Source organism: Saccopteryx bilineata, chromosome 3, assembly GCF_036850765.1.
Source record: "Saccopteryx bilineata isolate mSacBil1 chromosome 3, mSacBil1_pri_phased_curated, whole genome shotgun sequence".
NCBI classification, from domain to species: domain Eukaryota; kingdom Metazoa; phylum Chordata; class Mammalia; order Chiroptera; family Emballonuridae; genus Saccopteryx; species Saccopteryx bilineata.
This window is the reverse complement of record NC_089492.1, coordinates 301,467,251-301,493,944: the sequence shown is the minus strand read 5'-3', so window position 1 is coordinate 301,493,944 and position 26,694 is coordinate 301,467,251. Positions and strand designations below refer to the sequence as shown.

Genomic DNA, 26,694 nt, shown 5'->3' with positions numbered 1-26,694 from the left:
CTTCTCACTTCAGAAAAATACAGGAAAAAAAAAAAAGAATGAGCTTTGTCACTGAAATTAGAGCACTAACCCACTCACTGTCCCTTAATGCTGAAGCCCTGCGGGCAGGATCACTGGATGAGGCGACCGGTCATCTTGCTCTCCCCAAGAAGGAAGGCAGGAATGAGTCTGGCTGGTTCCCAGGAATATGGGGGTGGGGAGGAGATAAATGCTGATTCTAAGAAAAAGAGAAGTTCATGACGGGGCTGTGATAGAATAAACGCTCACACCCCCGGGGCCAGGAGAAGAGTTAGTTTTCCTTCCCTTATTTTTCTCTCTTTCTCCCTTTGGGCTCATTGTCATGGTGACGCTCAACCTGAACTGCACAGTGAGATGATCAACACGTGTCTCTGATGACCCGAGCTCTGCCGGGCGCAGGAACCCACGCCAACCTGAAGCATGACTGTGGGCTGGATGATCACCATCCATGGTGAGGACCCAATAAGGAGGTGCCGATGGGTGGGCTGAGGTTGAAAGGGACCCCTCTGGGGGAGGTGTTGACAGGGAAGATGTGTCCTTATTCTCCCTCACTTTGGAGGGACATCTCAGGAAAGATGCGGGTCTGTGTTCTGCTCCGTCCTGGAGACGACGCCCCTGCGGAGAGGCTGTTTCCCTACCTGTGGGGCTGCTGCCCTGACAACACCATGACAAGTAGGGTCAGCCTCCCAGTGGTCACATCCCATTCCTCTCTGTGTGTTATGAGGGCACCGTGCTCTCCAGCATTTTTTTTTTTGTATTTTTCCGAAGCTGGAAATGGGAAGAGACAGTCAGACAGACTCCCGCATGCGCCCGACCGGGATCCACCCGGCACACCTACCAGGGGTGACGCTCTGCCCACCAGGGGGCGATGCTCTGCCCCTCCGGGGCATCCCTCTGCCGCGACCAGAGCCACTCTAGCGCCTGGGGCAGAGGCCAAGGAGCCATCCCCTGCACCCGGGCCATCTTTGCTCCAATGGAGCCTTGGCTGCGGGAGGGGAAGAGAGAGACAGAGAGGAAGGAGGGTGGGATGGAGAAGCAAATGGGTGCTTCTCCTATGTTCTCTGGCCGGGAATCGAACCCGGGTCCCCCGCACGCCAGGCCGACGCTCTACCGCTGAGCCAACCGGCCAGGGCTACTCTCCAGCATTTTCATAGCTAGGACCAGAGGAAGTAAACACCATGACCCCCATCCTCGTGGCCCTGCTCTGCCTCGGGAATGAGAACGGGGAGGGGAAGCCCTGCTCTGTCGGGAGACCCCGGGACTCAGCAGGCTCACAGGGAAGAGGGTTCTGCAAAGGTTTCAAGGGCAAATCTCTCACAGGGACTCTCTTCCAGGACTGAGTGTGACATCGAGGTCCCGAGTGCAGGCAGGTGACTCTGTCCCCAGAAGTTTCAGACCCCAATCTTCAATGGGGTCAAGGGACTACCATCTGGACAGGTGGGGATGGAGAACTGAAGTTTTGGGTTGATGTTTGGGGACTTTTGGGATGTTTGAAACTGAGAGCTGGAAACTGGGGTGGGGAATGTCTTCTGTCTCAGTCTCTGATTCCTGCCAGGGACCTCCTCAAGCCCACCTTATAGGCTGAGCCTGGCTCTGTCATCCCCTGGGGGAGACTGTGACCATCTGGTGTCAGGCGACCCTGCAGGCCCAGGAGTTCTGTCTGTATAAAGACAGAAGCTCAGAATCCATGTACAGACAGAAGCCACAGGAGGCCAGAGACAAGGTCACCTTCTCCATCACATACATGACAGAGCATGATGCAGGGATATATCACTGTTACTACCTCAGCACCACTGGGTGGTCAGAGCACAGTGACCCTCCTGGAGCTGGTGGTGACAGGTGAGAGGTCATAGGGCCTCAGCCTCAGGTTCTGCACTCAGTAAGGTGGTCTGCCCTCAGTGGGTCTCCCCTCTCACAGCCCAGCCCTAGGGGACAGGAGGGAGGTGTGAGTCCCATCTAACACACTGCCTCCTCCTCTGCTTGGACTCTACAGAAAACCCAGCCTCTCAGCCCTGCCCAGCCCTGTCGTGACCTCAGGACGGAACGTGACCTTCCAGTGTGGCTCAGGGCAGGGATTTGAAGGGTTTATTCTGACTAAAGAAAGAGAACAGAGGCTCTTCTGGACCCTGGACTCACAACAATACCCAGTGAGTGGTCCAGGCTCTATTTCCTGTGGGCCCTGTGACCCCAGCCACAGGTGGAAGTTCAGATGTTACAGTTATTTCAGGAACAGACCCCAGGTGTGGTCACAGCCCACTGATGCCCTGGAGCTCCTGGTTTCAGGTAAGAAAACCCCATCTGTGCCCCTGTATGATTACGTGCCTGACACAGGGGAGTTCCTGCAAGATGGAGTCAGGGGGTCTAGTGTTTTTGGGTCCAGATACACTGAAAGCGAGAAGCCATGAGTTCAGTGGCGTCAGGTAGAGAGGTGGGTGCTCACTGGACTGCTCAGGGCTCCTCCTCCCTTTCAGAAAGCAGTTTAACTGGCATCCCCAAGAAAGAGGCTCACTGAAGACTCTACTCCAAACAGCACAGGCACACACCTATCTACAGTTCAGTGACATAGGTCCAGTATTTTAGTTATAATCATATATTTATATGCATATGGATATCCATTTGTGTGTAAACGTTATATAATCTTCAACTGAAAATATGTATTTATCTAACGAACTAGTATATTTCAACTGGTACGAATTTATATACATTTTGCTATTTATCTGCTCAACTACATTTATACACCTTTCATTTTTGTGTGTGTGACAGAGGCAGAGAGAGGGACAGATAGGGACAGACAGGAAGGGAGAGAGATGAGAAGCATGAACTCTTTGTTGCAGCATCTTAGTTTTTCGTTGAGTGCTTTCTCATATGTGTCTTGACCGGGGGGGGGCTACAGCAGAGTGAGTGACCCCTTGCTCAAGCCAGCGACCTTGGGCTCAGGCTGATGAATCTTGCTCAAACCAGATGAGCCCGCGCTCAAGTCAGGCAACCTTGGGGTTTCGAAACTGGGTCCTTTGCATCCCAGTCTGAAGCTCTATCCACTAAACCACTGCCTAGTTAGGCCATACTCCTTTCTTTTTGAAAAATGAAAAGTTTTAAATTTATTGACTTTAGAGAGAGAGGAAGGGAGAGAGAAAGAGATAGGGATATCGAACAGTTCCTGTATGTACACTGACCAGGGATTGAACCAGCAACTTTTGTGCTTCCGGATGATGCTCTAATCATTGCTGTAATCAATGGCCCCAACCCAGGCCATACCTCTTTCTCTTTCAGAAAATTAGAAATACTGACATAATGAGTTACTGACACCAGCATTTGGAAATAATACGTATATATTTATGTGTGATTCTCTATATCACTGTGTATATGTGTGTGTAAATGTGTATACATGTAGCCTGACCAGGCAGTGGTGCAGTGGATAGAGCATCAAACTGGGACACGGAGGACCCAAGTTTGAAACCCTGAGGTCTCCAGCTTGAGCATAGGCTCATCTGGCTTGAGTGTGGGTTCATAGCCATGACCCCACGGTTACTGGCTTGAGACCAAGGTCACTGGCTTGAAGCCCATGCTCCCTGGCTTAAGCAAGGAGTCACTCACTCTGCTGTAGCCCCCCCGTTCAAGGCACATATGAGAAAGCAATCAGTGAACAACTAAGGAGTCTAAGGAGCCGCAACAAAGGATTGATGTTTCTCATCTCTCTCCTTTCTTGTCTGTCTGTCCCTGTCTGTCCCTCTCTCTGTCTCTCCCTTTCTGTCTCTGTCATCAAAAAAATAAAAAGAAAATATGTGTATACATGTAAATTGTACCCAGATACAATAAAGTCACAGGCATATCCTATTCCTAACTACATGAGGAATTATTAGTGAGAGATTAAATAGATGAAATACCAAGTGAAATGGTTGAGCCAGAGGGAAAACGGGGTCAGCCTCAGACTTTCACCCCTCTATGCTCTAGATATCAGAAACCCTTGACCACCATCCCCTCTTCCCAGTATCCTTGGGGCCCAGCTGTTGTCTACAAGGCTACACTGCTCCCCAAGGGATTAAATAGCAGGGTCCCACATCCCAGAGTCAACGCAGAATAGACCAGAGCACATTTGAATTGGAGAGAAAGTTTTCCGATCTTAGGAAACCCCATCCAAATAGGTTCCACTGGGGCTCAGATGTGAGACCCGAATTCATGTGGTGAATTCAGGAGCCTGGATGAGAGCAGTGAGGAATCGGGACGTAACCGGGCCACAGCTGGGGGAGGGGGGCTCGCTAAGGACAACACAAAAATCAAGCTGTGAGAAGTGAGCCAGAACAGAAAACACAGAGACAGGCTGCGCTCAGGGCTTCTCACTCTTTTTACGGTTCTCAGGAGCAGTCCATCACAAGACAAGTCAGATACCAAGAATGCTGAATGGGGACCCTGGCCGGCTGGCTCAGTGGTAGAACATTGGCCTGGCGTGTGGAAGTCCCAGATTCAATTCCAGGCCAGGGTACAAAGGAGAAGTGCCCTTCCATCTCTCTTTTCTATCTCTCTCTTCCCCTCCTGCAGCCAAGGCTCCATTGGAGCAAAGTTGGCCTGGGTGCTAAGGATAGCTCCATGGCCTCCACCTCAGGTGCTAGAATGGCTCTGTGCTGCGGACCAGCGCGGCTCCTAATAACGGTGCGGAATTAAGGAAACACACTTATCAAACAAAAACGATGGGACTGGGAGGACTCCTTAAACTGCCTGGCAGTATCTGAGTGCCTCATAGGCCCAGTTTGCTTTATTATATAGACATATGCAAATCAGGTACCCTGATACAAAGTTGCACATCAAAGGCTAAGATAGGAACTCTCCCAAGGCAAAACCAAGATACATTAGTGAAATCTACCAACATCTGAAACAAACTAAGAGTCAGAGGAAGGGCATGTATATTGCTTCCAGCAACCCAAGGAAGCAAGTGGAGTGGGTGCAAATACTCAGCATCAAAGCCAAATATGGAGATGGAGGGGGGAGAACTTAGCCTTTTGCTAAGCCTTGAAATCTACAATGGCCTTTTGCCATTTATGGTCCACAACAGCTCTGGTTACAATGGAGCAATGCCCCAGAGGGGTAAAGCATTGCGCCTGATGAGCATGCCAGGTGGATCCTGGTGGAGCCCATGTGGGAGTCTGTCTCACTTCCTCCCCGCTTCTCACTTCAGAAAAATACAAAAAAATAAATAAATAAAGAGAATGGTAACTGGGAAAATGCTCCATTGTGGGGCTGGGTGCAGAGGGTCATGTCCTGTCAAAGATAAGTGGGCAATCTGGATGGACATCCAGGGTCTTGAGGTGACACTGGCCTGACCTGAAATTTGTGACCTCTTTGCCCACATTTTCTAGCCTCCCATCCTCAAGACCACACAGTGGAGAACCTTATCCGGACGGCCATGTCTGGATTGATCTTCATGGCCTTGGGGGTGCTGCTATTTCAGGCTCGACACAGCCTGAGAAGGACTCATGATGCAGCCAGGCAGCCAGGAGGTGACCACAGAGGGAACAATGCAGTGTTCAGAGAGGTGGAGCCTTAGAGCACATCTCCTGGCCCAGGAGGTGGTGAAAGAACATCTGGACCACAGTTGGGGACACTGTCTGCTGAGAATGTCCAAGGGAGAGACTGTGATTGGGGTACAGGGAACGTGTGCCGTGTTCCTGTGGAGGATGCCTCCTCCACCCACTGGGGGCCTCCCTCCCTGTCACACTGACTCTCCCTGACTGTCCTTCGTACTCACCCCTGTGACAAGAGGGTGCACCCACATGGCTGGTTTGGATCCACATCTATACACCCTTCACGTCCGACCACATTCACATCAACAAACTCTGGTGTCTTCATAGCATTGGAATCTTATCCAGCCGTAAAGAACCATCTATTTGCACCTGAAACATTGGGGGTGAACATCAAAATGATGCACCTGAGTGACTAAAGAACCAGACACAAAAGATCACATTTTGTGTGATTCCAGTTGTAAGAATTGTCCACAGGGGTCGGGAACCTTTTTGGCTGAGAGAGCCGTGAACACCACATATTTTAAAGTGTAATTCCATGAGAGCCATACAACGACCTGTGTACGTTACACATTATCCAATAAAAATCTGGTGTTATCTCAGAGGACAGCTGTGATTGGCTCCAGCCACCTGCAACCATGAACATGAGCAGTAGGAAATGAATGGATTGTAATACATGAGAGTGTTTTATATTTTTAATGTCATTATTATTTTTATTAAAGATTTGTCTGCAAGCCAGATGCAGCTATCAAAAGAGCCACATCTGGCTCACAAGCCATGGATTCCCAACCCCTGGTCCAGGAGAAGAAAACCCATAGACACAGAAATCATATTTGTTTGTCTGGGGCCGAGCTGGAGGTACGGGACACTGACAGCTTCATGTGTTTTTTGGGGGTCACGACAATCCCTCTGAAATAAGTTGTCATGATGGTGTGAGATTACGGATTTACTAAATTCCAGGGAATCATACGCTTTAAAGGGCTTAATTTTATGTTATGTGAACTGAACGTCAATAAAGAAAAAAATGCAAGCAAAACAGACATGGTTCCTTCTAGATTTCTTATGCCTTAGAGGTTGCACTACACCCCCGTGGAGTTCTATGAGTGGCGGGCCTCCCGCCATATCAGAGACGTCCTAACTGCCTTAGTGCATAGGGATCAACCCACTGATGAACATCCACCTTCACTCTTGATTTTCTCTGAGTATAAGATCCAGGATGAGAACCATCAACCCTGCATCCTCTAACTCTGTGCTCAACTTCCATTCCACTAAGAAAGTCCTATAGCTCCTGATTTACCTTGTAGGTTGGGGGATTTGTATGTGGCTCCCAAGTAGGCCTTCCGACCATATGTCTCTTATACCCAGGTCTTAACCAGGTCACATCCATGACACCAGATTGAGACCCTCATGTCTCAGGCACTGCTGATCCTCCTAACGACCCTGAGAGCTGAGGCTTTTATGATGTCCTACAATGAGGAAAATGAGAAAGGGGTTAGTTACCGACTCAAAATAGACGGCCAAGAAATGTTTCCCTGTGTCTTAAACCCTGTGAATTGCCTCCAACTAGAGTTTCTGCTCACAGCATAGAGATGGAATAAACAGGAGGGAGGCAGAAATGACTCAGGATTTCATGGAGAGAGATGAAGAGAAGGGCTTCCTCCTTACAGAAACAAGGAAGTCAGAGGGAGGAAGTGTTAGGGAGAAACCAAACCGCCCACCCAGGCAGGCAGGCAGGGGGTGGCGGTTCCCTCTATGAGTTAGTTGGCAGTGTTGTAAACATCTCCCCAAGACTCCTGCTCCTCTGGGGGTTATAGCTCTTGTGACGGCCCCATTGGCTTCTCCAGTCACTCAAGGCTGAGGATGGAAGAGCCCTCAATTCTAACACTCTCTCCCTCACGCACAATGAACAAATACCTCAGTTCTCACCCTGAGCCCTTGTTTCTGTGACCAAGTTCACCTCCACAGTCAAGTTCAGTTGAAGACTCAACATATTTTGTTGGTGTAACCCGCCATCCTTCTTCCTGTCCTCCTGCACACCCTCGCTCCCAGCTGGGGTGTTTTATTTTCCTGGACACAAACTTACCTGTCCCGGACCGGCCCATACACAAAGCCTCTCCGCGGGTCTCCTGCAGGGAGCAAAGACTCTGAGTGACCAGGACCCAGCAGCCCCTGACGACTGACACTTTGCAGAGTAACCCCCTCCTCCTGGTCAAGAGTGCATCCTCTCACCAGGCTGTGCTGACCCGTGTCCTGTCCTGGTTCCTCCTTCACCAGCTGGTCCCCACACTCCATGACTGAGGCTGCTGGGCGTCCACTAGGTATTGATTCTCTCTGTCCTCTGTTTTTCTCCTTCTCTACAAGTCACCAAAACTACAGCCACATTGTCCATTGTCTAAATGTCTGTATTGTCTGATGGCACTAATCAGAGCTCCATGCCCCAGGGAAGGTATCAGTCATGAATCTCAGGCCTGGACAGAGTAACTGCTCAGCGAATGTCAGTTGTTTGCCGGGATGCTGTAAAGAAGGAAGAAAATTTGCATTTACAGAGACTTAAGGAAGCAAAGTGAATTGTCCCTGGTCACACAGCCTCTATAAGAGGAACAGTCAGAATTGGAATAGAAATTGGGCTGGACCAAGTCCTGCCTTGCATTCTCTACCCTCGGGTTCTGGACAGGTGTCACCCTCTAGATGTGGGTTTGACACGAGGAGGGGACAGAGCTCTGCTGAGACTCAGAGCTGATCTGAAAGGTCCCAGCACCTGCTGTCTCCAGGACCATTCTTCAGGGAGAGCAGGATGAGTCTGGTGAGAAGTGTGACTTGTCTCACAGAGTCTGGACCTTGGTACACTGTGTGTGTCCATCTGTCCTGCTAGTTTCTGTGGACTTTATATGTCCTCTGCACCACTGGGAACCTTAAGAGACAGCTTCATGACCTCAACCCTCACTTCCCTTCTCCATCCTGGTGAGCTATGGGAAATGGAGAAGGGATGGGGTCCCCTCCTCTCCAAGTTCTTCTTTCTTTTTTTTTTAAGTGAGAGGAAGGGAGATGGATAGACAGACTCCCGCATGCACCCCGACTGAGATCCACCCTGCAACCCCCGACTGAGGCTGATGCTCGAATCAACCAAGCTATCTTCAGCTCCTGAGGCCAATGCTTGAACCAACTGAGCCACTGGCTACGAAGGGGAAGAGAGAGAGAAGGAGGAGACAGGGGAGGGGGGAGAGAAACAGATGGTTGCTTCTCATGTGTGCCTTGACTGGGGATCGAACCCAGAATGTCTGCAAGACAGGCTGAGGCTCTATACACTGAGCCAACCAGCCAGGGCCAAGTTCCTCTTTCTTGAGAGGCCCCAGGACTCAAGAGGTTCAGTAGAGGGCAGAATTTCTGGGGAAGGTTGATCAGCTCAGCCCCAGGTCTGACCACAGCATCAGGGACCCAGACCAGGCCTAGAGCTTCTGTGTGTGATTGAGGTACCGTTCTCACAGAGACTCTCTTCCACGGCTGTGTGGGGACCCAGGAGAACAAGTCCAGGCAGGTGAGTCCTCCCCCAGACCTCCTGCTTTGTCCCCGTAGACAGCTAGGGGACACGCAGAGTATCTGAGCTGAGAGTGACCACTATGGGCGGGGGGATGTCTTGGAGTGACAGTTGGGGAAACTGAGGGAGAGAGCAACCCTGCATCTTCAGGTCTGATTCCTTTACAGGGGTTTGTTTGGTTTTTTTTGTTTGTTTGTTTTGTTTTGTTTTTTTCATTTTTCTGAAGCTGGAAACAGGGAGAGACAGTCAGACAGACTCCCGCATGCGCCCGACCGGGATCCACCCGGCATGCCCACCAGGGGGCGATGCTCTGCCCATCCTGGGCATCGCCATGTTGCGACCAGAGCCACTCTAGCGCCTGAGGCAGAGGCCACAGAGCCATCCCCAGCGCCCGGGCCATCTTTGCTCCAATGGAGCCTTTGCTGCGGGAGGGGAAGAGAGAGACAGAGAGGAAAGCGCGGCGGAGGGGTGGAGAAGCAAATGGGCACTTCTCCTGTGTGCCCTGGCCGGGAATCAAACCCGGGTCCTCTGCACACTAGGCCGATGCTCTACCGCTGAGCCAACCAGCCAAGGCCTACAAGGGTCCTCTTAAAACCCTCCATCTGGGCTGACCCAGGCCCCATAGTCACCAGAGGGAGCCCTGTGACCATCAGGTGTCAGGGGTTCTCTGCGGGCTGATGTCTTCACTCTGTATAAAGAAAGGACTTCCAAGCGCTGGAAAACTAAAGTTCAGCAGGACTCCAGCAACAAGGCCAACTTCTCCATTCACTCTACGAGCTCACATGATGCAGGGACATATCAACGTGCATATCACAACTCCAAGATGTGACTCAGTGTGAAGCCAGTGGCCACAGCCACCATCACAGCAGCCTGACCCATGCAGGTTCGCACTGGATTCGGACAGACAGTAATGAAACAACAGAACCCCGAACTAGTGGGCTATCATCTTTAATCCTATCTTGCACCCAGTGGGCAAGAAATACACACACTAGGCTCCAAAACCCACTCACATTCAGTGTTCACAAAGCTACTGACTTATCTGAGTTTCCTAGAATCAATGGTTTCTAGCTCACCAGACTTATTCACCTCTGTTCCCCATCTCTTTCCTTCTCCCTGCACAAGCTCTGCACTAACTGGCTTCTCCCTCAGCACTCCACCATCTTGGCTGCTTCTCCTGGCCTCCTCCATGTGGCCTTTCTCTGCTCTGCTCTCTAATGCTAATCTCAGGAACTGAGAGAGCAAGCTCTGGTCTGCCCCACTTTATAGTGCAGAAATCAAAATCTTTAATCCAATATACAGAATAAGGAAGTCTCTAATACAAAGTCACTTATCTGAGGCATAATGGGATTGTACCACCCCACATCAAAAAGGGTGGGAAAGGCTTAGTCCTAAAACCAAACCCCAGGCTCCAAGGATCTTGCCTGCCCACAACCCCCCCCCCCCAACACACATTAATATCATCTGGGCAACAGGACTCCACTTGGGCAGCGCCATCTTTAACAAAGTGAGCATAATATATTTTATCTTCCCAACACTCAGCATTGTGAGAGATGGAGGCGATGAGGCCACCTTCCCTAGTCACAAGTGCCTGTGCTCTGAGCCATGTATGGACTCAAGATTCCTCATTGGTGTCCAGACAGAATTCCAGCCACCAGTGTAGATCCATTCGGTCCTTTGAAAACTCAACCTTCCATGAAGTGCTGCCCACAAAAGTTGGGCCAATATAACAGTTTCTTTAGTGCACTTGCCTCCACAGACGTAGGGGCTCTCAGTTTGGAAACCACAGAAACCAGCTGAGAGGCAGGGGAAGTGTGCAGAGTGCCGCCCGGGTTCCAGGACACAGAGGGGACCAGAGACAAGGGCATCATGCCTGAGCAGGGAGGGAGTCACTTGCCCTGGAGAGCATGGGAGTGATGAACTGAGTGTCCTTGCAATGGGCCACTCTGTGCACCCCGCTAATAACATGAAGGTGCAGAAGAGATTTATGGTTTCCGTTTTGCATGTGAGAAACCGAAAAGTTTGCATAAGGAAATGTGTGGTTTGGGGACAGTCAGCCTGTGAGTACCAGATGACAAGCCAGTAAGTGTCCCCACCTCCACCTCTTCTTAAATGGCCTTTCTCTTTTCAACATCTCCCCTCAAATCCACTCTGTGCAGTGCCCATAGCAGAGGATCATTATGAACTTTACCTGTCTGAACTCCTTCAGAACTTTCACTTGTTCTTATGAAGTTCATGCTTTGAAACGTGTCATAACTGATTAGACCCTTAATGGTCTTATTCTGTCTGTGTATATATATGTATCTATGTATTTATATATACATAGTATATATAAATAAATATAGTATATATAAATAAAGTATCTGTGTACCTAAGTGTTTATATATCTATCTCTGTAACTGTCTATCTATTAACTAATATGTGTGTATATGTATATATGTAAGTAGCTATCTATCATATATCTGTCTATCTTTAATGAATTACTATTAGGTGAGTTTTTTTTTTAATTTTATTTTATTTATTCATTTTAGAGAGGAGAGGGAGAGAGAGAGAGGAGAGATAGAGAGAGAGAAGGGGGGGAGGAGCTGGAAGCATCAACTCCCATATGTGCCTTGACCAGGCAAGCCCAGGGTTTCAAACCGGCGACCTCAGCATTTCCAGATCGATGCTTTATCCACTGTGCCACCACAGGTCAGGCACTATTAGGTGAGTTTCATGTGCACATGTTTAAGCCTGGTTGTGGAATGTCACACTAGAAATGACTTCCAGAAACCAAAACAGCCTTTCTGGACCCAAATAGAAGCTAGAGTTGGGCCTGGGAGCAGCCAGATTCACTTTCTGTGAGACCACAAGAAATGAGGTCTATGACGTGGCGGTTGTGAACCCACCCCACTCACCTCCTGACCTGCAGGGTTCTGTCCTCACACCCCAGCACAAGGACAGAGCAGACGGTGAGAAGTTAGCTATGTCCCCTGTAAGGCCAGGAGCCGCCATCGTGGCCATTCACATGCAGCTTCCCATTGGATTCAGACAGTCGGTAAAGAAACAATGGAGCCAAAAACTGGTGGACCGTCATCTTTAATCCTAGCTTGCAATCGGTGGGCAAGTAAAAACACACACTGGGCTCCAAAACCCACTCACATTCAATGCTCACAAAGCTACTGACTTATCCGAGTTTCCTAGAATCAAAGGTTTCTAGCTCACCAGACTTTATTCACCTCTGTTCCCCATCTCCTTCCTTATCCCAAATACAAACTCTACACAAACTGGCATCTCACTCAGCACTCCACCATCTTGGCTGCTTCTCCTGGCCTCCTCCACTTGGCCTTTTTCTGCTCTCTGCTCTGTTCTCTCTGCTCTAATATTAATCTCAGGAACCAAGAGAGAGCAAGCTCCTGTTCTACTCCTATTTTATAGTGTAGAAATCAAAACCTTTAATCCAATATACAGAATAGGGAAGTCTCTAATACAAAGTCACTTATCTGGGGCATGATGGGATTGTACCACCCCACATCAAAAAGGGTGGGAAAGGCTTAGTCCTAAAACCAAGCCCCAGGCTACAAGGATCCTGCCTGCCCACAGCCCGCCCCCAACACACATTAATATCACCTAGGCAGCAGGCTTCCATGTGGGCAGCGCCATCTTTAACAAAGTGAGCATAATATATTTTATCTGCCCAACATCCCCCAAAACCACAGCCCTCCTAAGCCTTGGTGAGTTGGAACACAGAGGAAGACCCACAGGGACAGAAGCATGGAGCTCTGGAAGGGGTCCAGGTCCCACCTACCTTAGTCCAACCTCTAGGCCAGGACCCACTGTGCCGCGGCAGGAGAGACAGCTATGCAGGCCCCGTCCACTCTGGGTCACCTGGGCCTAAGATTCCAGTGAAGGGTCCACAGCTCTAATTCGTTCTAAGCACTCGGTAGGAACAGGTCAAATACAAAGAGGCCAGAGGGTGCTCTGGTTGGCTCTGGGAATGTGTCTGGAACCCACTAGAGGGGAAGGGGGCTACACACTGGGAGCCATGTTGATGAGGGTAGTTTAGAGATTATGGTGAAGATTAAATCTTTCTCTGCACCACACTGACCTTGACCTCCATTGAAGAAAACTAGGCGGTGTACATTTTCTTTCTCACTGAGGCTTCCTTTGTAGGTCTCTGCCTGGGCCAGGTGAGTCACACATGGAACAGTGAGTCATTTCTACACAATTCCTAATCCCTCTCACCCCAAGGGCAGCTCAGACAGGAGTCCTGTGGATTCCAGGAGGGATCCAAACCTCAATTTACACCAATAAACATCCCTCCTGAGTCTCTCCTGTTGGCAACAGATACCTGTCTATCCATGATTTCCACACTCCTCAGAGTCAATAAGCACAAACCGGCCCCCTGATTCTCACTCACTCTGACCTGACTCCTCATTGCTCCCCCTCCTGCTTTCCAGTGAAGGTCCTCAGTCCAGGACCAGATAACACCATCATTGTGCATCCTCATATCTCACCCCCCACGTCACTCCACCCCAGAACCCTGTTCATGTCACCCCATGTGTCTCACTGGTCCTCACATGTGTCCATATTCCTGCTGAGCGCTGTCCCCCAATCTCAGCTCCATCAGCTCTCACCACCACAGCAGGTATGGGGTCTCCGGGGTTGTCTCCCTGCCGGCCCCGCCCCATTCTCTTCTGCAGGTGAATTTAGAAGAAAACAAATCAGATGACTTTACGTCCCAGCTGAAACCCTCAGCTGGTTGACTTGAGGTTGCATCAGATCCCTGGTCAAAGTATTTCCTCGGGGCCATGTCTGCCTCTGGCCACACCCTGCCCTGCTCCATCTGACACATTTGTCTCTTTCAATTTCTCAGACTCTCTGCACTCACCCTGCACTCAATCTGTCTCACATGCTGACCTCCCCCCTCCAACACTCCAGTCTCCCCTGATCTGCTCAATTGAGCAACGTCCTACGTGCACCTTAGCTCAGACATCTGTCCCTCAGAAGTGTTCCCAACACCTTAGGTCTCCTTATTCCGTGCTGTCCTTCTACCTGCGGGTGCTCATCCCAGGGCTGCTCTCATCAAGGTTTTTCACCTCACTCCATGTTACCCTGACATCATTACTGATAATACAGAGGGTCTTGACAGTTTCTTTCTCTCTCTTGCAAAAATGATGTCTCTGTGGAGTTTGGCCACCAGCCTCAGAATGTCACCAGAAATGCAGTCTTCCTCGTTGTGCTCCACCACTCTAGTCCATGGCCACCAGCACTAAAGTTACCTCTTGTTGCAAGAAGGCTGCCAGGGCTCCAGCCATTACACAGGTTTGCAGACTGGTGGCAAAGAAAGGCAGAAGTGGGAAAGAGACTTCCAGGCTTAATCTCCACCCTTGAAGCTGCCTTCCTGGGACTGTCACCAGCAGGGTTCCTTCCATCTCATTGTCACAGACATGGTCACAGGGCTACACAGATCTGATCTTGTGGCTACAGGGGCTGTTTTTTGTTATGTGAGGCTCTTACCCTGGCTAAGAAGTGAGGTTCTGATTCAAATGAGAATGTAGAGTGCAGATGTAGTGGAGGTGACATCAGTCTCAGCCCTATTGTCCTCCTGTTGTCACAGGGGAGGGAAAGTCTATTTCCTCATAATAGACCCTGAGATCCTCCTGCTCAGCTTCTCTCAGAGGTCCTGTCCTAACAGTACACCAGGGCCAAGCCAGGCTCTATAATCTCCCAGGAACAACCTCTGACCGTCGTGTACCAGGCTCAGCTTGGCAGAGTCATCCACCAGATAAAGGAGGATGAAGAACCTGCTATAGGGATCTGAGAATCATGTCTCAACATGGGTCACAGGGGCCAGATTCCTCATCCCACAGAGTGCGGTCACTGCCGGGAGTTATCGCTGCTGCTGTCACAAAGGGTCCCGCTGGTCTGAGTGCAGTGAGCCCCTGGAGCTGAGGTGACAGGTGAGGACGTCTCCACTCAGCCCTCAGGTTTGCCCCAGGACCCTGCACCCTGTCCCTAGCTGAGTCTTCCTTTGTCCCGAGGCTCCATGCCCTCCAGCTGAACTCCAGCTTTGGGGCTCCCTGCCCCTCTGCACACATGTCCTTCAGCCTTCACAGGACTCTCACACAATATGGACATGATGATGGTGAAAAGTCTTGTTGTGAAGACATACCTTCCCCGGCGCAGGGTGCAGGTGGGAGCCCGTGGGAAGCGGAGCTCACCCACCCCCAGGTCCAGGCCACGCTGCCCAGGCTCACAGCCCAGACCATGGAAACTTCCCAGAGCCTGAGTGTCAGGTGAAGGGGCAGCAGTGGTCATGAAATCTCCTTCCCAGGTCCCATCAAGGCCAGAAGACCTGGATGCAGGCAGGTGAGTCCACCCCCTCCCCAGGTGGTTTTCGGGCTGGACACTATGGTTCTCTCAGCAGCAGGACTCACGTGCAGGGGAGAAGGCTGGTTTGAATGACGTCGGAGGGGCTCTGCATTTGAGTCTCCTGGAAACACCAGGAAGCAGAGACCCCAGGGCATTCTGGGACCAGACTCTGTCCTGGGGACCCCCTACGGACAGGACACTCCCATTTGACTGAACCAGGCTGGGTCGCTCAGGAACAGGGGTCTATGAGGTCTGAGCAGCTACTCTGTGTATGAGGCCAGACCCAGGGCTGCAACATCTAGACAGGACCGGGATCCATTCCGAGAACCCCAGTTTGTCCGTGGGGGTCATTTACCCACCGCAGTCCCGGAAGGAGGACTGGTCAGTACGAGTGCCTGCGCTGGAGTATTCTTGGAACATTCCAAATATTCTGATGCAAATTCATCTTTCTAAAAAAAAATGTTTTTGAAATATCATTGACATAGAACAGGGGTCCCCAAACTACAGCCCACAGGCTGCATGTGGCCCCCTGAGGCCATTTATCCAGCCCCTGCCTCACTTCCGGAAGGGGCACCTCTTTCACTGGTGGTCAGTGAGAGGATCACATTGACCATCTCATTAGCCAAAAGCAGCCCATAGTTCCCATTGAAATACTGGTCAATTTGTTGATTTACATTTATTTGTTCTTTTTTTTTTCTTTCTTTTTTCTGAAGCTGGAAACAGGGAGAGACAGTCAGACAGACTCCCGCATGCGCCCGACCGGGATCCACCCGGCACGCCCACCAGGGGCGACGCTCTGCCCACCAGGGGGCGATGCTCTGCCCATCCTGGGCGTCGCCATATTGCGACCAGAGCCACTCTAGCGCCTGAGGCAGAGGCCACAGAGCCATGCCCAGCGCCCGGGCCATCTTTGCTCCAATGGAGCTTTGGCTGCGGGAGGGGAAGAGAGAGACAGAGAGGAAAGCGCGGCGGAGGGGTGGAGAAGCAAATGGGCGCTTCTCCTATGTGCCCTGGCCGGGAATCGAACCCGGGTCCTCCGCACGCTAGGCCGACGCTCTACCGCTGAGCCAACCGGCCAGGGCTGTTCTTTATTTTAAATATTGTATTTGTTCCCATTTTGTCTTTTTACTTTAAAGTAAGATATGTGCAGTGTGCATAGTGATTTGTTCATAGTTTTTTTATAGTCTGGCCCTCCAACGGTCTGAGAAACAGTGAACTGGCCCCCTATGTAAAAAGTTTGGGGACCCCTAACATAGAACATGAGTTTAAAATGTATCAGATGCTCATGTGATGCATTTATATAGCATCAAATTACCTTTGTAGCTGTGAAATGTGCAACCACCTTCCCCACCCTTGATCAGCCCTTCCTCCTAGCACCCAGCTGGGAACGGCTCTAAGCCCTGGGCCATCTCTCCTGGTCTCTCTCCTGACCCTTGAGTCTTCAGTCCCTTTATGATATTGCACTAGCTGATGGTTACCCAACCTTTCCCTGTTTCCAGGGCCACTAGGGGGCAGACGGGAAGAGAGCTCATATGAGCAGAATATTTCTAATGCACTCAGTATCTTGCTGAGAAATTAACATATAGCATAACATTGAATGATTGGAGGGGGATTTTAGGCTTCCCATTTTATTTTATTTTATTATTTTTGTTTGTGTATTCAATTAATTTTTTTTTTTTTGTATTTTTTCAAAGCTAGAAACAGAGAGGCGGTCAGACAGACACCTGCATGTGCCCGACTGGGATCCACCCAGCATGCCCACCAGGGGGCGATGCTCTGCCCATCTGGGGCATCGCTCTGTTGCAACCAGAGCCATTCTAGCGCCTGAGGCAGAGGCCATGGAGCCATCTTTAGTGCCCGGGCCAACTTTACTCCAATGGAGCCTTGGCTGCAGGAGGGGAAGAGAGAGATAGAGAGGAAGGAGAGGGGGAGGGGTGGAGAAGCAGATGGGTGCTTCTCCTGTGTGCCCTGGCCGGGAATTGAACCCGGGGCTCCTGTACACCAGGCCGACACTCTACCACTGAGCCAACCACCCAGGGCCTATTCAATTAATTTTTATTTTTCCACAAAGTTGACTTTGTTCATACTCAAAACATAAACCATGTATAGCATGTTGTTACACCACATTCACCAGGAAAGTGAGGCCTCACATCTAGCCAGGACTTCTGTCAATAACTTTTACAATTCCCATTTTATCTCGCCTTATGGCAGATGGTGAATCCTGTGATGACTGGGACAAGCACGCCCAAAACCGCAGCGATCCACCCCGCAGGACCCATGGCCGGTGCCCCCTCAGACATGAAAGCCCTATTCACAGAGAAGGCACCCTTCTTCTACCTGCATCTTCTCAAGGTACCAGAGCTCACTCCCGGGTCTCTGGTGGAGGAAGGGCTTAGTGGGCTGGAGTCGCATGAAGACAGTGTGACATTGGTGGCCTAGAAAGAGACACGTGGGAGGACGGTCACCGGAACCCCAGTGCTGAATCACACTTTGATACCAAGCTTCCTGTTTTCAATAGGAGGACTTGTCAGTGTAAAGTGGCGTGAAGCCTTGCCCAAGCACAGATTTTTTTTTCGTTGGTGGAGTAGGAACCAACACTGACATCAGTTGGTTGCACAAACCCACGCTCTGCCTTGTCCTGTAGGTTAAAGTGAGGTCCACACCCAGGAGTTTCATAAGAGGTGAGTTCAGCCTCATCTGAGCATGGGGGGAAAAATATTTTTGGAGGTCAGAGGCCTCCACCCCATCCCACTAGCGGGAAGTGTGGGAAGGACTGGAAAGAGATTTCTCTCTTTGCATGAGGACATTGATGTAGCAACCACAAGATGGACCCTGACGAGCACATCCTGTGTCCTGTGCCGGCTGCAGGCTCAGTTCTCTTTCTCTCCAGCTCCAGGACGGTGCAGGCTGCAGGGAGAGGACATGTTCCCCCGTCCCACCGCCCTGCTGGGCCTCGGTGAGTCCTGGAATGGAGAGACAGCATCCATGGACAGAGGGGTTGGTAGGTGGGGGAGGTGTCTACGTTCCTGCTGAGTCTGAACTGCCGTTTAGGGGACTCATGGTCCCTCCTGGAGGTCTATCCCTTCAACTCTGGCCCCAACCATATCTGACCTTAGAAAGTTCAGTCCTAGAAACAGGGACCTGGGTAAGGGGACAGGTTCAGCCTGAGCACCTGATTGGATTTGTCTTGCAATCAGAGCCAGAAGAAGGGTTGTGTCAGAGGTAACGCTGAGGAGGGTGGTTTGGAAATTCTCAGAGGCTGAGCCCGCTGCCCCCATCAGGGCCCCTGAGTGCAGCCCTGTGAGGACACTGGGCACTGGGCGCTTTTCTCACGAGACCTTCTCTTCCAGTGCTCTGTCTGGGCTGCACAATCCACACACAGGAGGGTGAGTCTGCCTTTTTATCTAGGTTTACATATATGTTTTATTTTTAAGAATAATATTTATCTTCAGCCAGAATGTGACCCACATCTCTCTCTATGTCAGGACCCATCTGTGCTCATGCTGTCTGTCTCACTCATCGTCAGAATCCCAGCCTTTCTATCACTGACACAAACAATTTCCCCTCGACCCTGACCTCCTGGGCTGATGTCTCCTGTCACTGGTCTTGGCTAACTCACACTTGGCCATCTGGTCTCAGCTCAGAGCCTCTCCCCTCTGATCCCAGACGAGGTCACCTCAGCCTCCGTCTGTCCTGTGCCCCCATTCACCGCAGGGTGTGTGTCACAGCGTGTGGCTGTGGGTTTACACAGTTCCCTCGTCAGCCCTGTGCTCCTTCTGCACCTGCAGCCCAGGAAGGGGGGACCCTGTGTGAGTGTCTCGTGTGTGTGGAGCCAATGGCACAGGGAGGGTGTCTGCACACGGACAGAAAGGAGCTAAGATACAGATGAAGAGTGAGTGGATGAGCGACCGAATGCGTGAGTGGTGACCCTGGGCCAGCACCAGCCTCTGTCGGGGACAGTGTAACTGGGACGCCTTCCTCCTGGTTCAGGGCACAAACCTGCTCTTCCCCCCGCCCAGCCTAGTGAGACACATGGGGGTTCAGGAGCCTCAGGGACAAGGAAACGGAACTAAGCTGAGAGGAAGGTAGAAAATGCAGAGGGACCAGACACGAGGGCTCCACAGAGGATGTGCCCTGGAGTCGGGGGTCCTCACCCACTGGGTCCCATGAGCAGGTCTGGCTGGAGCTCCAGCACAGCCCCCTGGACTTCCAGTGGAGCCTGCAGCCCCCATGAGTCCCCACACCCTCCCCAGCTGCCCCTCTGACCCGGCCCAGATCACTGCCCCCCTCTCAGAGCCCTGCTTCCTGTGCCCATGGATGACCTGCTCATCCTCATCCTCTGCCTCCCTCCCAGCCCTCTCTGTCCCCTAGACATGGCCATAGGCAGGGACACATGCCTGGGGACTCAGCCTGCCTGAGACCTCCCGTGTCACCCTGAGAAAAGCCCAAGATGTGACCATGACTGAGCATCCTTGTGTCAGTGGGGAAATCCCTCTGCAGTGATGAGAATTCAGGCACCTGGAGTGGGTGTGGGGTTGTCTTTGTGGGAGAGAGTGGTGGAAATGTTCTCAGACTGGGTTGTGGTGATGGCTGCACAGCTCTGTATGTTGCTAAAGACAGTGACGTCCGCACTTAAACCAGGGGACTGTGAGGTGTGAGATGTCCTCACAGTGGACCCTGAAACCCTGCTCTGCTTCCTCCCAGGGGTCCCACCCACACCCTCCATCAGGGCTGAGCCAGGGTCTGTGATCCCTCAGGGACGGCCTGTGACCATCGTGTGCCAGGGCCCCAAACGGGCTGAGGTGTTCCGCCTGGAGGACAAGGATGGAAGAACTGCTTATAAATATGACAAAATCGAGTATCAACGTGGGTCACAGGGGACAGAGGCCAGATTCCGTATCCCCACCGTGACTGAGGACACTGCTGGGCCTTATCGCTGCCTCTATCATTTACATGGAACACACACCTGGTCTCTGCGCAGTGAGCCCCTGGAGCTGAAGGTGACAGGTGAGGACGTGTCCACTCTGCCCTCAGGTTTGCCGCAGGTCCCTGCACCCTGTCCCAGCTGCGTCTCTGTCCTCAGGCTCCCTCTCCTGCTGACCCCCAGCCCTGTGGCCCCCTGCCCTCTGCACAGGTGATCCTCGGCCTTCACACCTGGCTCAGGGCTTGGAGTACTGGTTTTCTCTGGACCCAGGGTGACAAGGATACTAGCTCAGCCTCAGAGTGGGCACAGAGCTGTCCCTGATGGTCTGGATGGGGAGTGGGCTTCCAGAGACCAGGTGGGGACAGACTGCATTCAAGGGGACATGTGTTCTTTCACTCATGATGGTGTTAAATATTCCTCTCCATTGGTCAGGCTCTGTGGGGCAATGTGTCCCTTGTGTGTGCTCGATCCTTTTTGGCCAAATCATGTGTTCATGGAGTCCCTGCCCAGGGCTGGACTATGCTTTTAAGGCATTGAGAGATGAAGCTGTCCTTCCCCTGTGTGTGTTCAGCCCCTGAGATTCCTGAACTCAGGGTCTATGTGCGATGCTTGGACCCTTCTCTATGTCCTCTTTGGGCCTCTGAGGAGCTGCTCTCTGCTGCTCTGTGAGGTCAAGGGGGCCATGGTGGTGGGAGGGGAGAGGAGCTAACACCTCCCACCAGAAGAAGGGAGCAGGGGCTCTCCTTGTGTTCTGCCCCTCCCATTTCTCAGGTGTCTGAGGAGTGTCATCTGGGACTGAGTGATGGCAGTTGTGGCCTGTGGGTAGAAACTTAGGGTGGAAAGGACCAGACTTAGTGGGACCAACCCCAGTCAGCCCCCACAGGGCATCAGCCCTTCTTCTGCCCTGTTCACAGGAGCCCCCGGAGTCACCAGGTCCACCCCCATCACACACACAAAGCCTGTCTCCTCAGCTGGTAGTAGAGACCTCAGCCTGGGGGTGGGGCATGTTTGGGGACCTCTGTGCTCGGGACCAGGATCCAGGGCCCAGCCCTCTGTCCTGGGCTGGATCAGAGACTGAAGACCACAACAAGGGGCTGCCACTCACAGAGCATCCCTAATATTCATGACTGTGACATCACTGGCCTGACTCACTAACTGCCCGGAGGGGTGGAGAAGCAGATGGTCGCTTCTGCTGTGTGCCCTGACTGGGAATCAAACCCGGGATGTCCATACACCAGGCCGATGCTCTATCCCCTGAGTTATCCGGACAGGACTAAATCACATCATTTTAAGGACAAATTTGTATTTACTATATCATGGTGCACATATTAAGCACATGTTGCATACATACAAATTTAAATTGTGGTAAATGTCACAAAGGGAAGAATTGGCAGCAATGTGTACGACAGCCGGTAGGGTCCTGGATTGTGGGCCATCACCAACTGCTGACTGAAGGGACCTCAGGGAGGTGAAGTGCCCTGCTTTTTGAAAGGGTATTGAGGACTTAGCCCCAGGCAATGTGTCCTGTGTGGTGTCGACCACCCTCCCTTGAGCAAGAGACAACGGTCCATGGGGTCACTGACCAGGGGTACCTCAGGGATGAGGCTGTGCTTCCCATAGGTGAGGCCAGCTGTCGCAGTCCAGCCACGACGAGTCTATTACAGGCTCCTCGAATGGGAAAAGGTATGGAATTGAATAAATGATAGACAGAGACTTAAAGATATATACATACAGATGGGTTCAGGAGGATGGCACAGAGAACAGTCTCTACTGTTCCTCAGATGTAACATGGCTGCTCCCAGAAGCGCATAGGTCTTTATTCAGGGGGAAAAAGTGGTCCATTAGCAATTCAATTGTTTCCAGGACAACTCAAAGACAACCTCCACCATACCATTCAAATCTAACTTTACATCAATAAGAAACTAGCTTTCAGCCTGCTCTGGAGAACATGGGTGGGACACGCGGGAATCAAGTATAGCTCTTTGTTAACTAGGCAGGTGAGGTGGGGGGTTGGGCCCAGCACCTCTGTCCCCAAGATATCCAGATTGTAAAAATACCCTGTTTATATTTCGGTCCCCAACAGCCAGCCCCTGAGATGTCCTGGGGTCACAGTTCAGGTGACCACCTCAGGGAGGGAGGTGAGGAGGAGGAACTTTTTCCTTCCACACTGAACATTGTCACTCCCTGTTCTCTTTGTCCTGTTGTTAGACATCCCCTGGGTCAGTGCCCATGCCCAAGGGGCCCCCCATTATCCAGGCCTGGGAGGTGTCCCCCCAGTTGATGGGAACTTGTGACCCCTCCCTGCCCTGGGGTACTGCGGTGGTACAATGGCTGAGCTAGGTATTGTCAGCCTTCAAAACCCTCTGACCCTGTGGCCATATGAGGTAGGTCCTGCCCACCCTGTTTGTGCCTGGGGACCCGTGGCTTTTTGCTAATGTCCTCAGGTTGGTAGGACATTCCCAGGAGTGTCCAGACCCTCAGACAAACAGAAGCAGAGAGTTCCATCCCCCTGTCCTCACGTCTCCCAGTCCCCTTTGCAGGGAGTCCAGGGGTGACAGCTATACTGAGGGGTGGGAGAAAGGGGGGGGGACGCAGTAGGAGTGAAGACCAGGCTGAGTGGGACAGACCGAGGGGGAGAACTTGGGCTCAGTGCCCCTCCTGCCCCTCACAGGAGCCCTGGAGTCCCCAATTGTCCCCTTCCAGAGACCCACCATGGCTGGGGAGTGGAGACCTCAGCCTGGGGTGCCCTTTCCTCGGGGCTCTGCTGGGGAGTGGGCAGTGGGGTGGGGTCCTGCTTCTCTCATGGAGTGGACACTCTGGACGGTGAAATCTTGCATCCTTGGCAGCAAGAGCCCTGTTAACCCCTGAGATATCTGAGATCCAGGAGGGGAGATTCACCCTAGACCCCTGAGTGAGTTTGATCATGCAGGCCTGAATTTTGCCACTGTATCAGGTACTGGGGTCCTCTAGTTGACCAGATGTGGGTCCTGGGGGTGTGGAAGCAAGGGTCTTGGGGTGGGGGAGGGGAGGCATCTGAAGGTCAGGTGTCTGGGAGGTCCCAGTGGAGGGAAGGCCTGTGCTGGCTCCAGAGGCAGGTCACCATGAGAAGGGGACAGAGGCTGCAGGAGTCATTTACTGACCCTTTCTGACTCCTAGGACTGCCCAGTAAAGTCACCATCCCACCCACAGAGACAGGCCCCCAGAAAGGTGAGTCACCTGGGCTTGTGCCCAGAGGGAGTGCTGGGAGGGACAGGTCCTGCCCAGTGGAGAAGGAGCTCCTGCCTCACAGGTCCTGTCTGGGTGGAGTCTTGTCCCCCTGTCCCTGACCCCTGTCCTCTGCTTCCAGCCCCCGCCTCCCGTAATTACACGGTGAGGAACTGTGTCCACATCAGCCTCGCTGCTGCGGTCTTACTGATTCTGATGGCGATTCTGGCGGAAGCTTGGCACAGCCAGCGCAGGTCCCCGCACGCGCCACAGGGATGGAGACAAGACGACACCCATTAGAGAGATTAGACCCCAGGGCCCAAGGCTCACGCTGGAGCCCCTGCAGACTGAGCCCCACCCACACCGTGCGCCACCTGGAGGCTGGTTTCGGGACTGCACTCTGTCCTCGGAAGCGGTGACACAGTTGCCTGTGTGCTCCGTCTCAGGTCGCCAGGGTTTGGCTACAGGTCGGACCTTCACAAAGATCACGGCCCCGCCTTCCTCTGCCCTGGGTCTCCCTTCTCTCGGGGTCTAAGACAGAGGCCGGGTCCTGTAGCCCCTCCCCCATGGCGTCTGTTTTCACCCTCTCTTCCACCTCCGCCCATTTCTGAGGCTGCAGGTGCCCAGCTCCGGCCATTTCCTCCGTGCTCACGCCTCTCCCCGTGGTCTCAGTGTCTGGGATTCCCTACCAGACTGACCGTCTGACACCTGCGCTGGGATTTCCTCCCTCCCGCTTTCTCCTCCTGGGTCCCCACCTTCCTGGCTACTTTCCAAGAACCCTGCTGCTCAGGGTCCTTTTTCTCACCCACTCCTGTCACCCGCGGAGCGGCGCCGGCTCCGGCTTTCAGGCACCCGCTTCTCCTGTGCCTGGAAAGGTCTCTGTCTCCTTCTCTGTCCTCTCCGGTCCCCACCAGCTTGGATCAAAGGTCAGGGAAAGAGACGCAAACCAAAACCGGTGAGATGTCCCCGCACACCCATCAGGACGACTATGACTGAAAAGAACAGCCGACGAGGGGAAAGTGAGACCTGTCACAGGATGTGGGGCGGAGGGAACCGTGCACTCGGCTGCTGCGGGTGGAACGCATGCACGCGCCCTGTGCCCCTCCCTCAAACGTAAGCCCAGAATTGCCCTGCAGCCCGCAGCCCCGCGGGGACACGCTTGCAGAGAAGTGAGCATGGCTTTGGTGCTTGCACACCCGTGTGCACACCAGCCTGACTCACAGCAGCCCACGTGGACACAGGGCTCCTGCGGCGTGGAAGAGGGAGCAGACCCCGCGTGTTATAGTCCGGGGACCAGGGGACGCTGGGAAGAAAAGGAACGGATTGTCCCCGAAGCCTCTGGGGGGCATGCAGCCCTGCTGAAACCCTGATTTCAGCCCGTGAGGTCCCTTTCGGACCTGCGACCTCCAGAGCCGGAAGATCACACACCGTGTTGCTGTGAGCCACCACCGGGTGCTGAAGGTCACAGCAGAAGCAGGAATCTCACGCACCTGGTGTCCGACACTCTGTGGTCTCAGGACACCCTCAGGCTTCTGGAAACCGGGACAGAGCTTTCCTCAGAAGCCTCTAGTCTCATCCCCGACCTTTCATCCAAACCTCCACCCCCACAAGACCGGAAGTCCGGCCGGCACACCGCGGGGCTGCAGGGGCTGGAGGATGCCCATGACTCTGGGACCCTGGCTGCCCTGTGGCTGCGCTTTAGTGTGCTGGGTCCCTGTGTGGTCAGGACGAAGTGCTCACTCACCTCTCTCCTGCAGAGCAGGGCTGGGCAGGGTAACCCCAGGCCCTCACCTGTCCCCAGCACAGGCAGGAGACTGTGAGTGGGAGGCTCACTCTGCTCTGAGATGTCTCCTCTTCAGAAACTGTGCAGACCCCTTGATCCCTCTGTGCTCCTAATTTTGTATTCGTCTCAGGGAGGAAGGGGCTTTTCCAGCACAGGGGCTGCCTGCTGGGTCCCTGCACCCCACTCAGAGCAGGGACTGACTGTCTTCTCTAACAGTGCAGCTCAGCTTCCCAAACATGGCCACTGAAGGTCCTGGTGGCTTCCTGCGGTGCTTTCTGAGACTTCACAATCATCACCTCTGCCCCATCGTCACCTGTGCCCCAGCGTGCTTTCTAGATCAAAAGGGAACCCTTATGTGAGTTTATGTTTAGGCTTATGTGAGTTTCTCCGGCCCTGGACCAGAAGTCCACCTTGTCTCCAAGTTCTTGAGTTTCTTCTGGGATGATACGTACTTAGAAAACACATCCTGGGTTACCTGAACTCAGGACTACTGCGGTTTTGTTCCGTATGGACGGCTTAGTATCAGGAAGGGTGCACAGTGTAAATCCACACAGGTATCCCCACCAGGTGTGACATCACAGGATTCACTTATGTTGTACTTGTATCCATTATATAAACACCTCAGGGCTGTGGCCAGCTGCTCAGTGGTAGAGCTTGAGCCTGTGTGTGGATATCTGGGGTTCGATTACCGGTCAGGGCACACAGGAGGAGTGATCATTTGCTTCTCCACACCTCTTCCTTCTCTCTCGCTTCTCTCTCTTTCTCTTCCTCTCCCAAAGCTATGCTTCAAACGATTTGAACAAGTTGGTCCCCAGAGTTGAGGATGGCTCTATGACCTCTGCTCAGGTGCTAAAATGGCTCGATGGCTTAACAATGAAACAGTAGCCCCAAAAGAGGCACAGCATTGGCCCCATGGAAATTTGCGGGGTGTTACCCAGATAGGGCGCAGGAGGCAGTCCGTCTCTGCCTCCTGCCTCTCAATAATAAATTAAATAAATAAATGGGAAAATATCTCAACTGGTACAAACACCTCAATCACTGACTTGTGGAGACCACATATCTTTCCTTGGGCAGCCTCCTCCGCCCACTTAGGAGTGTCTTGGCAGCTGCTGGTTTTGGGTGGGGTCCAGAAGGAGGGACATCTTGGCACTGGGTCCAGGCTGTGCAGCGCCGGGGTTGGGGGACCCGGGAGATCCCATGGTATTCAGAGCACCTGCAGCAGATGAGTTCTTTACACAGGGTCTCAGGGGGGAGCTACCGCTGAACCGCCACACGGACATTTTAGCATCTTGGAGCTACCGCTCTGTTTCCTCAGACAACTGTGTTCCTTTGTGCAACAGCGTCTGGGTGGTCACCGGGCTGTCGC

General features: G+C 52.5%; 1 protein-coding gene and 1 pseudogene across 2 annotated transcripts; both read left to right on the top strand.

The window, feature by feature from the left end:
- Positions 1–392: 392 nt before the first annotated feature.
- LOC136330139 (leukocyte immunoglobulin-like receptor subfamily A member 6) lies at positions 393–4,455 on the top strand (annotated as a pseudogene).
- A 13,567-nt stretch (positions 4,456–18,022) lies between these two features.
- Positions 18,023–26,337, top strand: LOC136331980 (leukocyte-associated immunoglobulin-like receptor 2). Of its 2 annotated transcripts, XM_066271181.1 has the most exons (6): positions 18,023–18,098; positions 18,308–18,373; positions 18,768–18,803; positions 20,122–20,424; positions 23,498–23,548; positions 23,688–26,337. In XM_066271181.1, exons 2-6 carry the CDS (start codon positions 18,340–18,342, stop codon positions 23,843–23,845), a joined length of 582 nt encoding a protein of 193 aa, XP_066127278.1. In that variant the 5' UTR covers positions 18,023–18,098; positions 18,308–18,339; the 3' UTR covers positions 23,846–26,337. The 2 variants fall into 2 exon arrangements, with proteins under 2 accessions (XP_066127278.1, XP_066127279.1); XM_066271182.1 differs by lacking the exons at positions 18,023–18,098; positions 18,768–18,803 and having other exon boundaries at positions 18,244–18,373.
- Positions 26,338–26,694: the final 357 nt, after the last annotated feature.

Bases quoted from the DNA above. Each gene is read 5' to 3' on its own strand.
- LOC136331980 (XM_066271181.1), top strand. From the start codon at position 18,340: ATGTTCCCCCGTCCCACCGCCCTGCTGGGCCTCG. The intron at 18,374-18,767 runs GTGAGTCCTGGA...CTTCTCTTCCAG, and splicing joins CACCGCCCTGCTGGGCCTCG to TGCTCTGTCTGGGCTGCACA. The intron at 23,549-23,687 runs GTGAGTCACCTG...CTCTGCTTCCAG, and splicing joins AGAGACAGGCCCCCAGAAAG to CCCCCGCCTCCCGTAATTAC.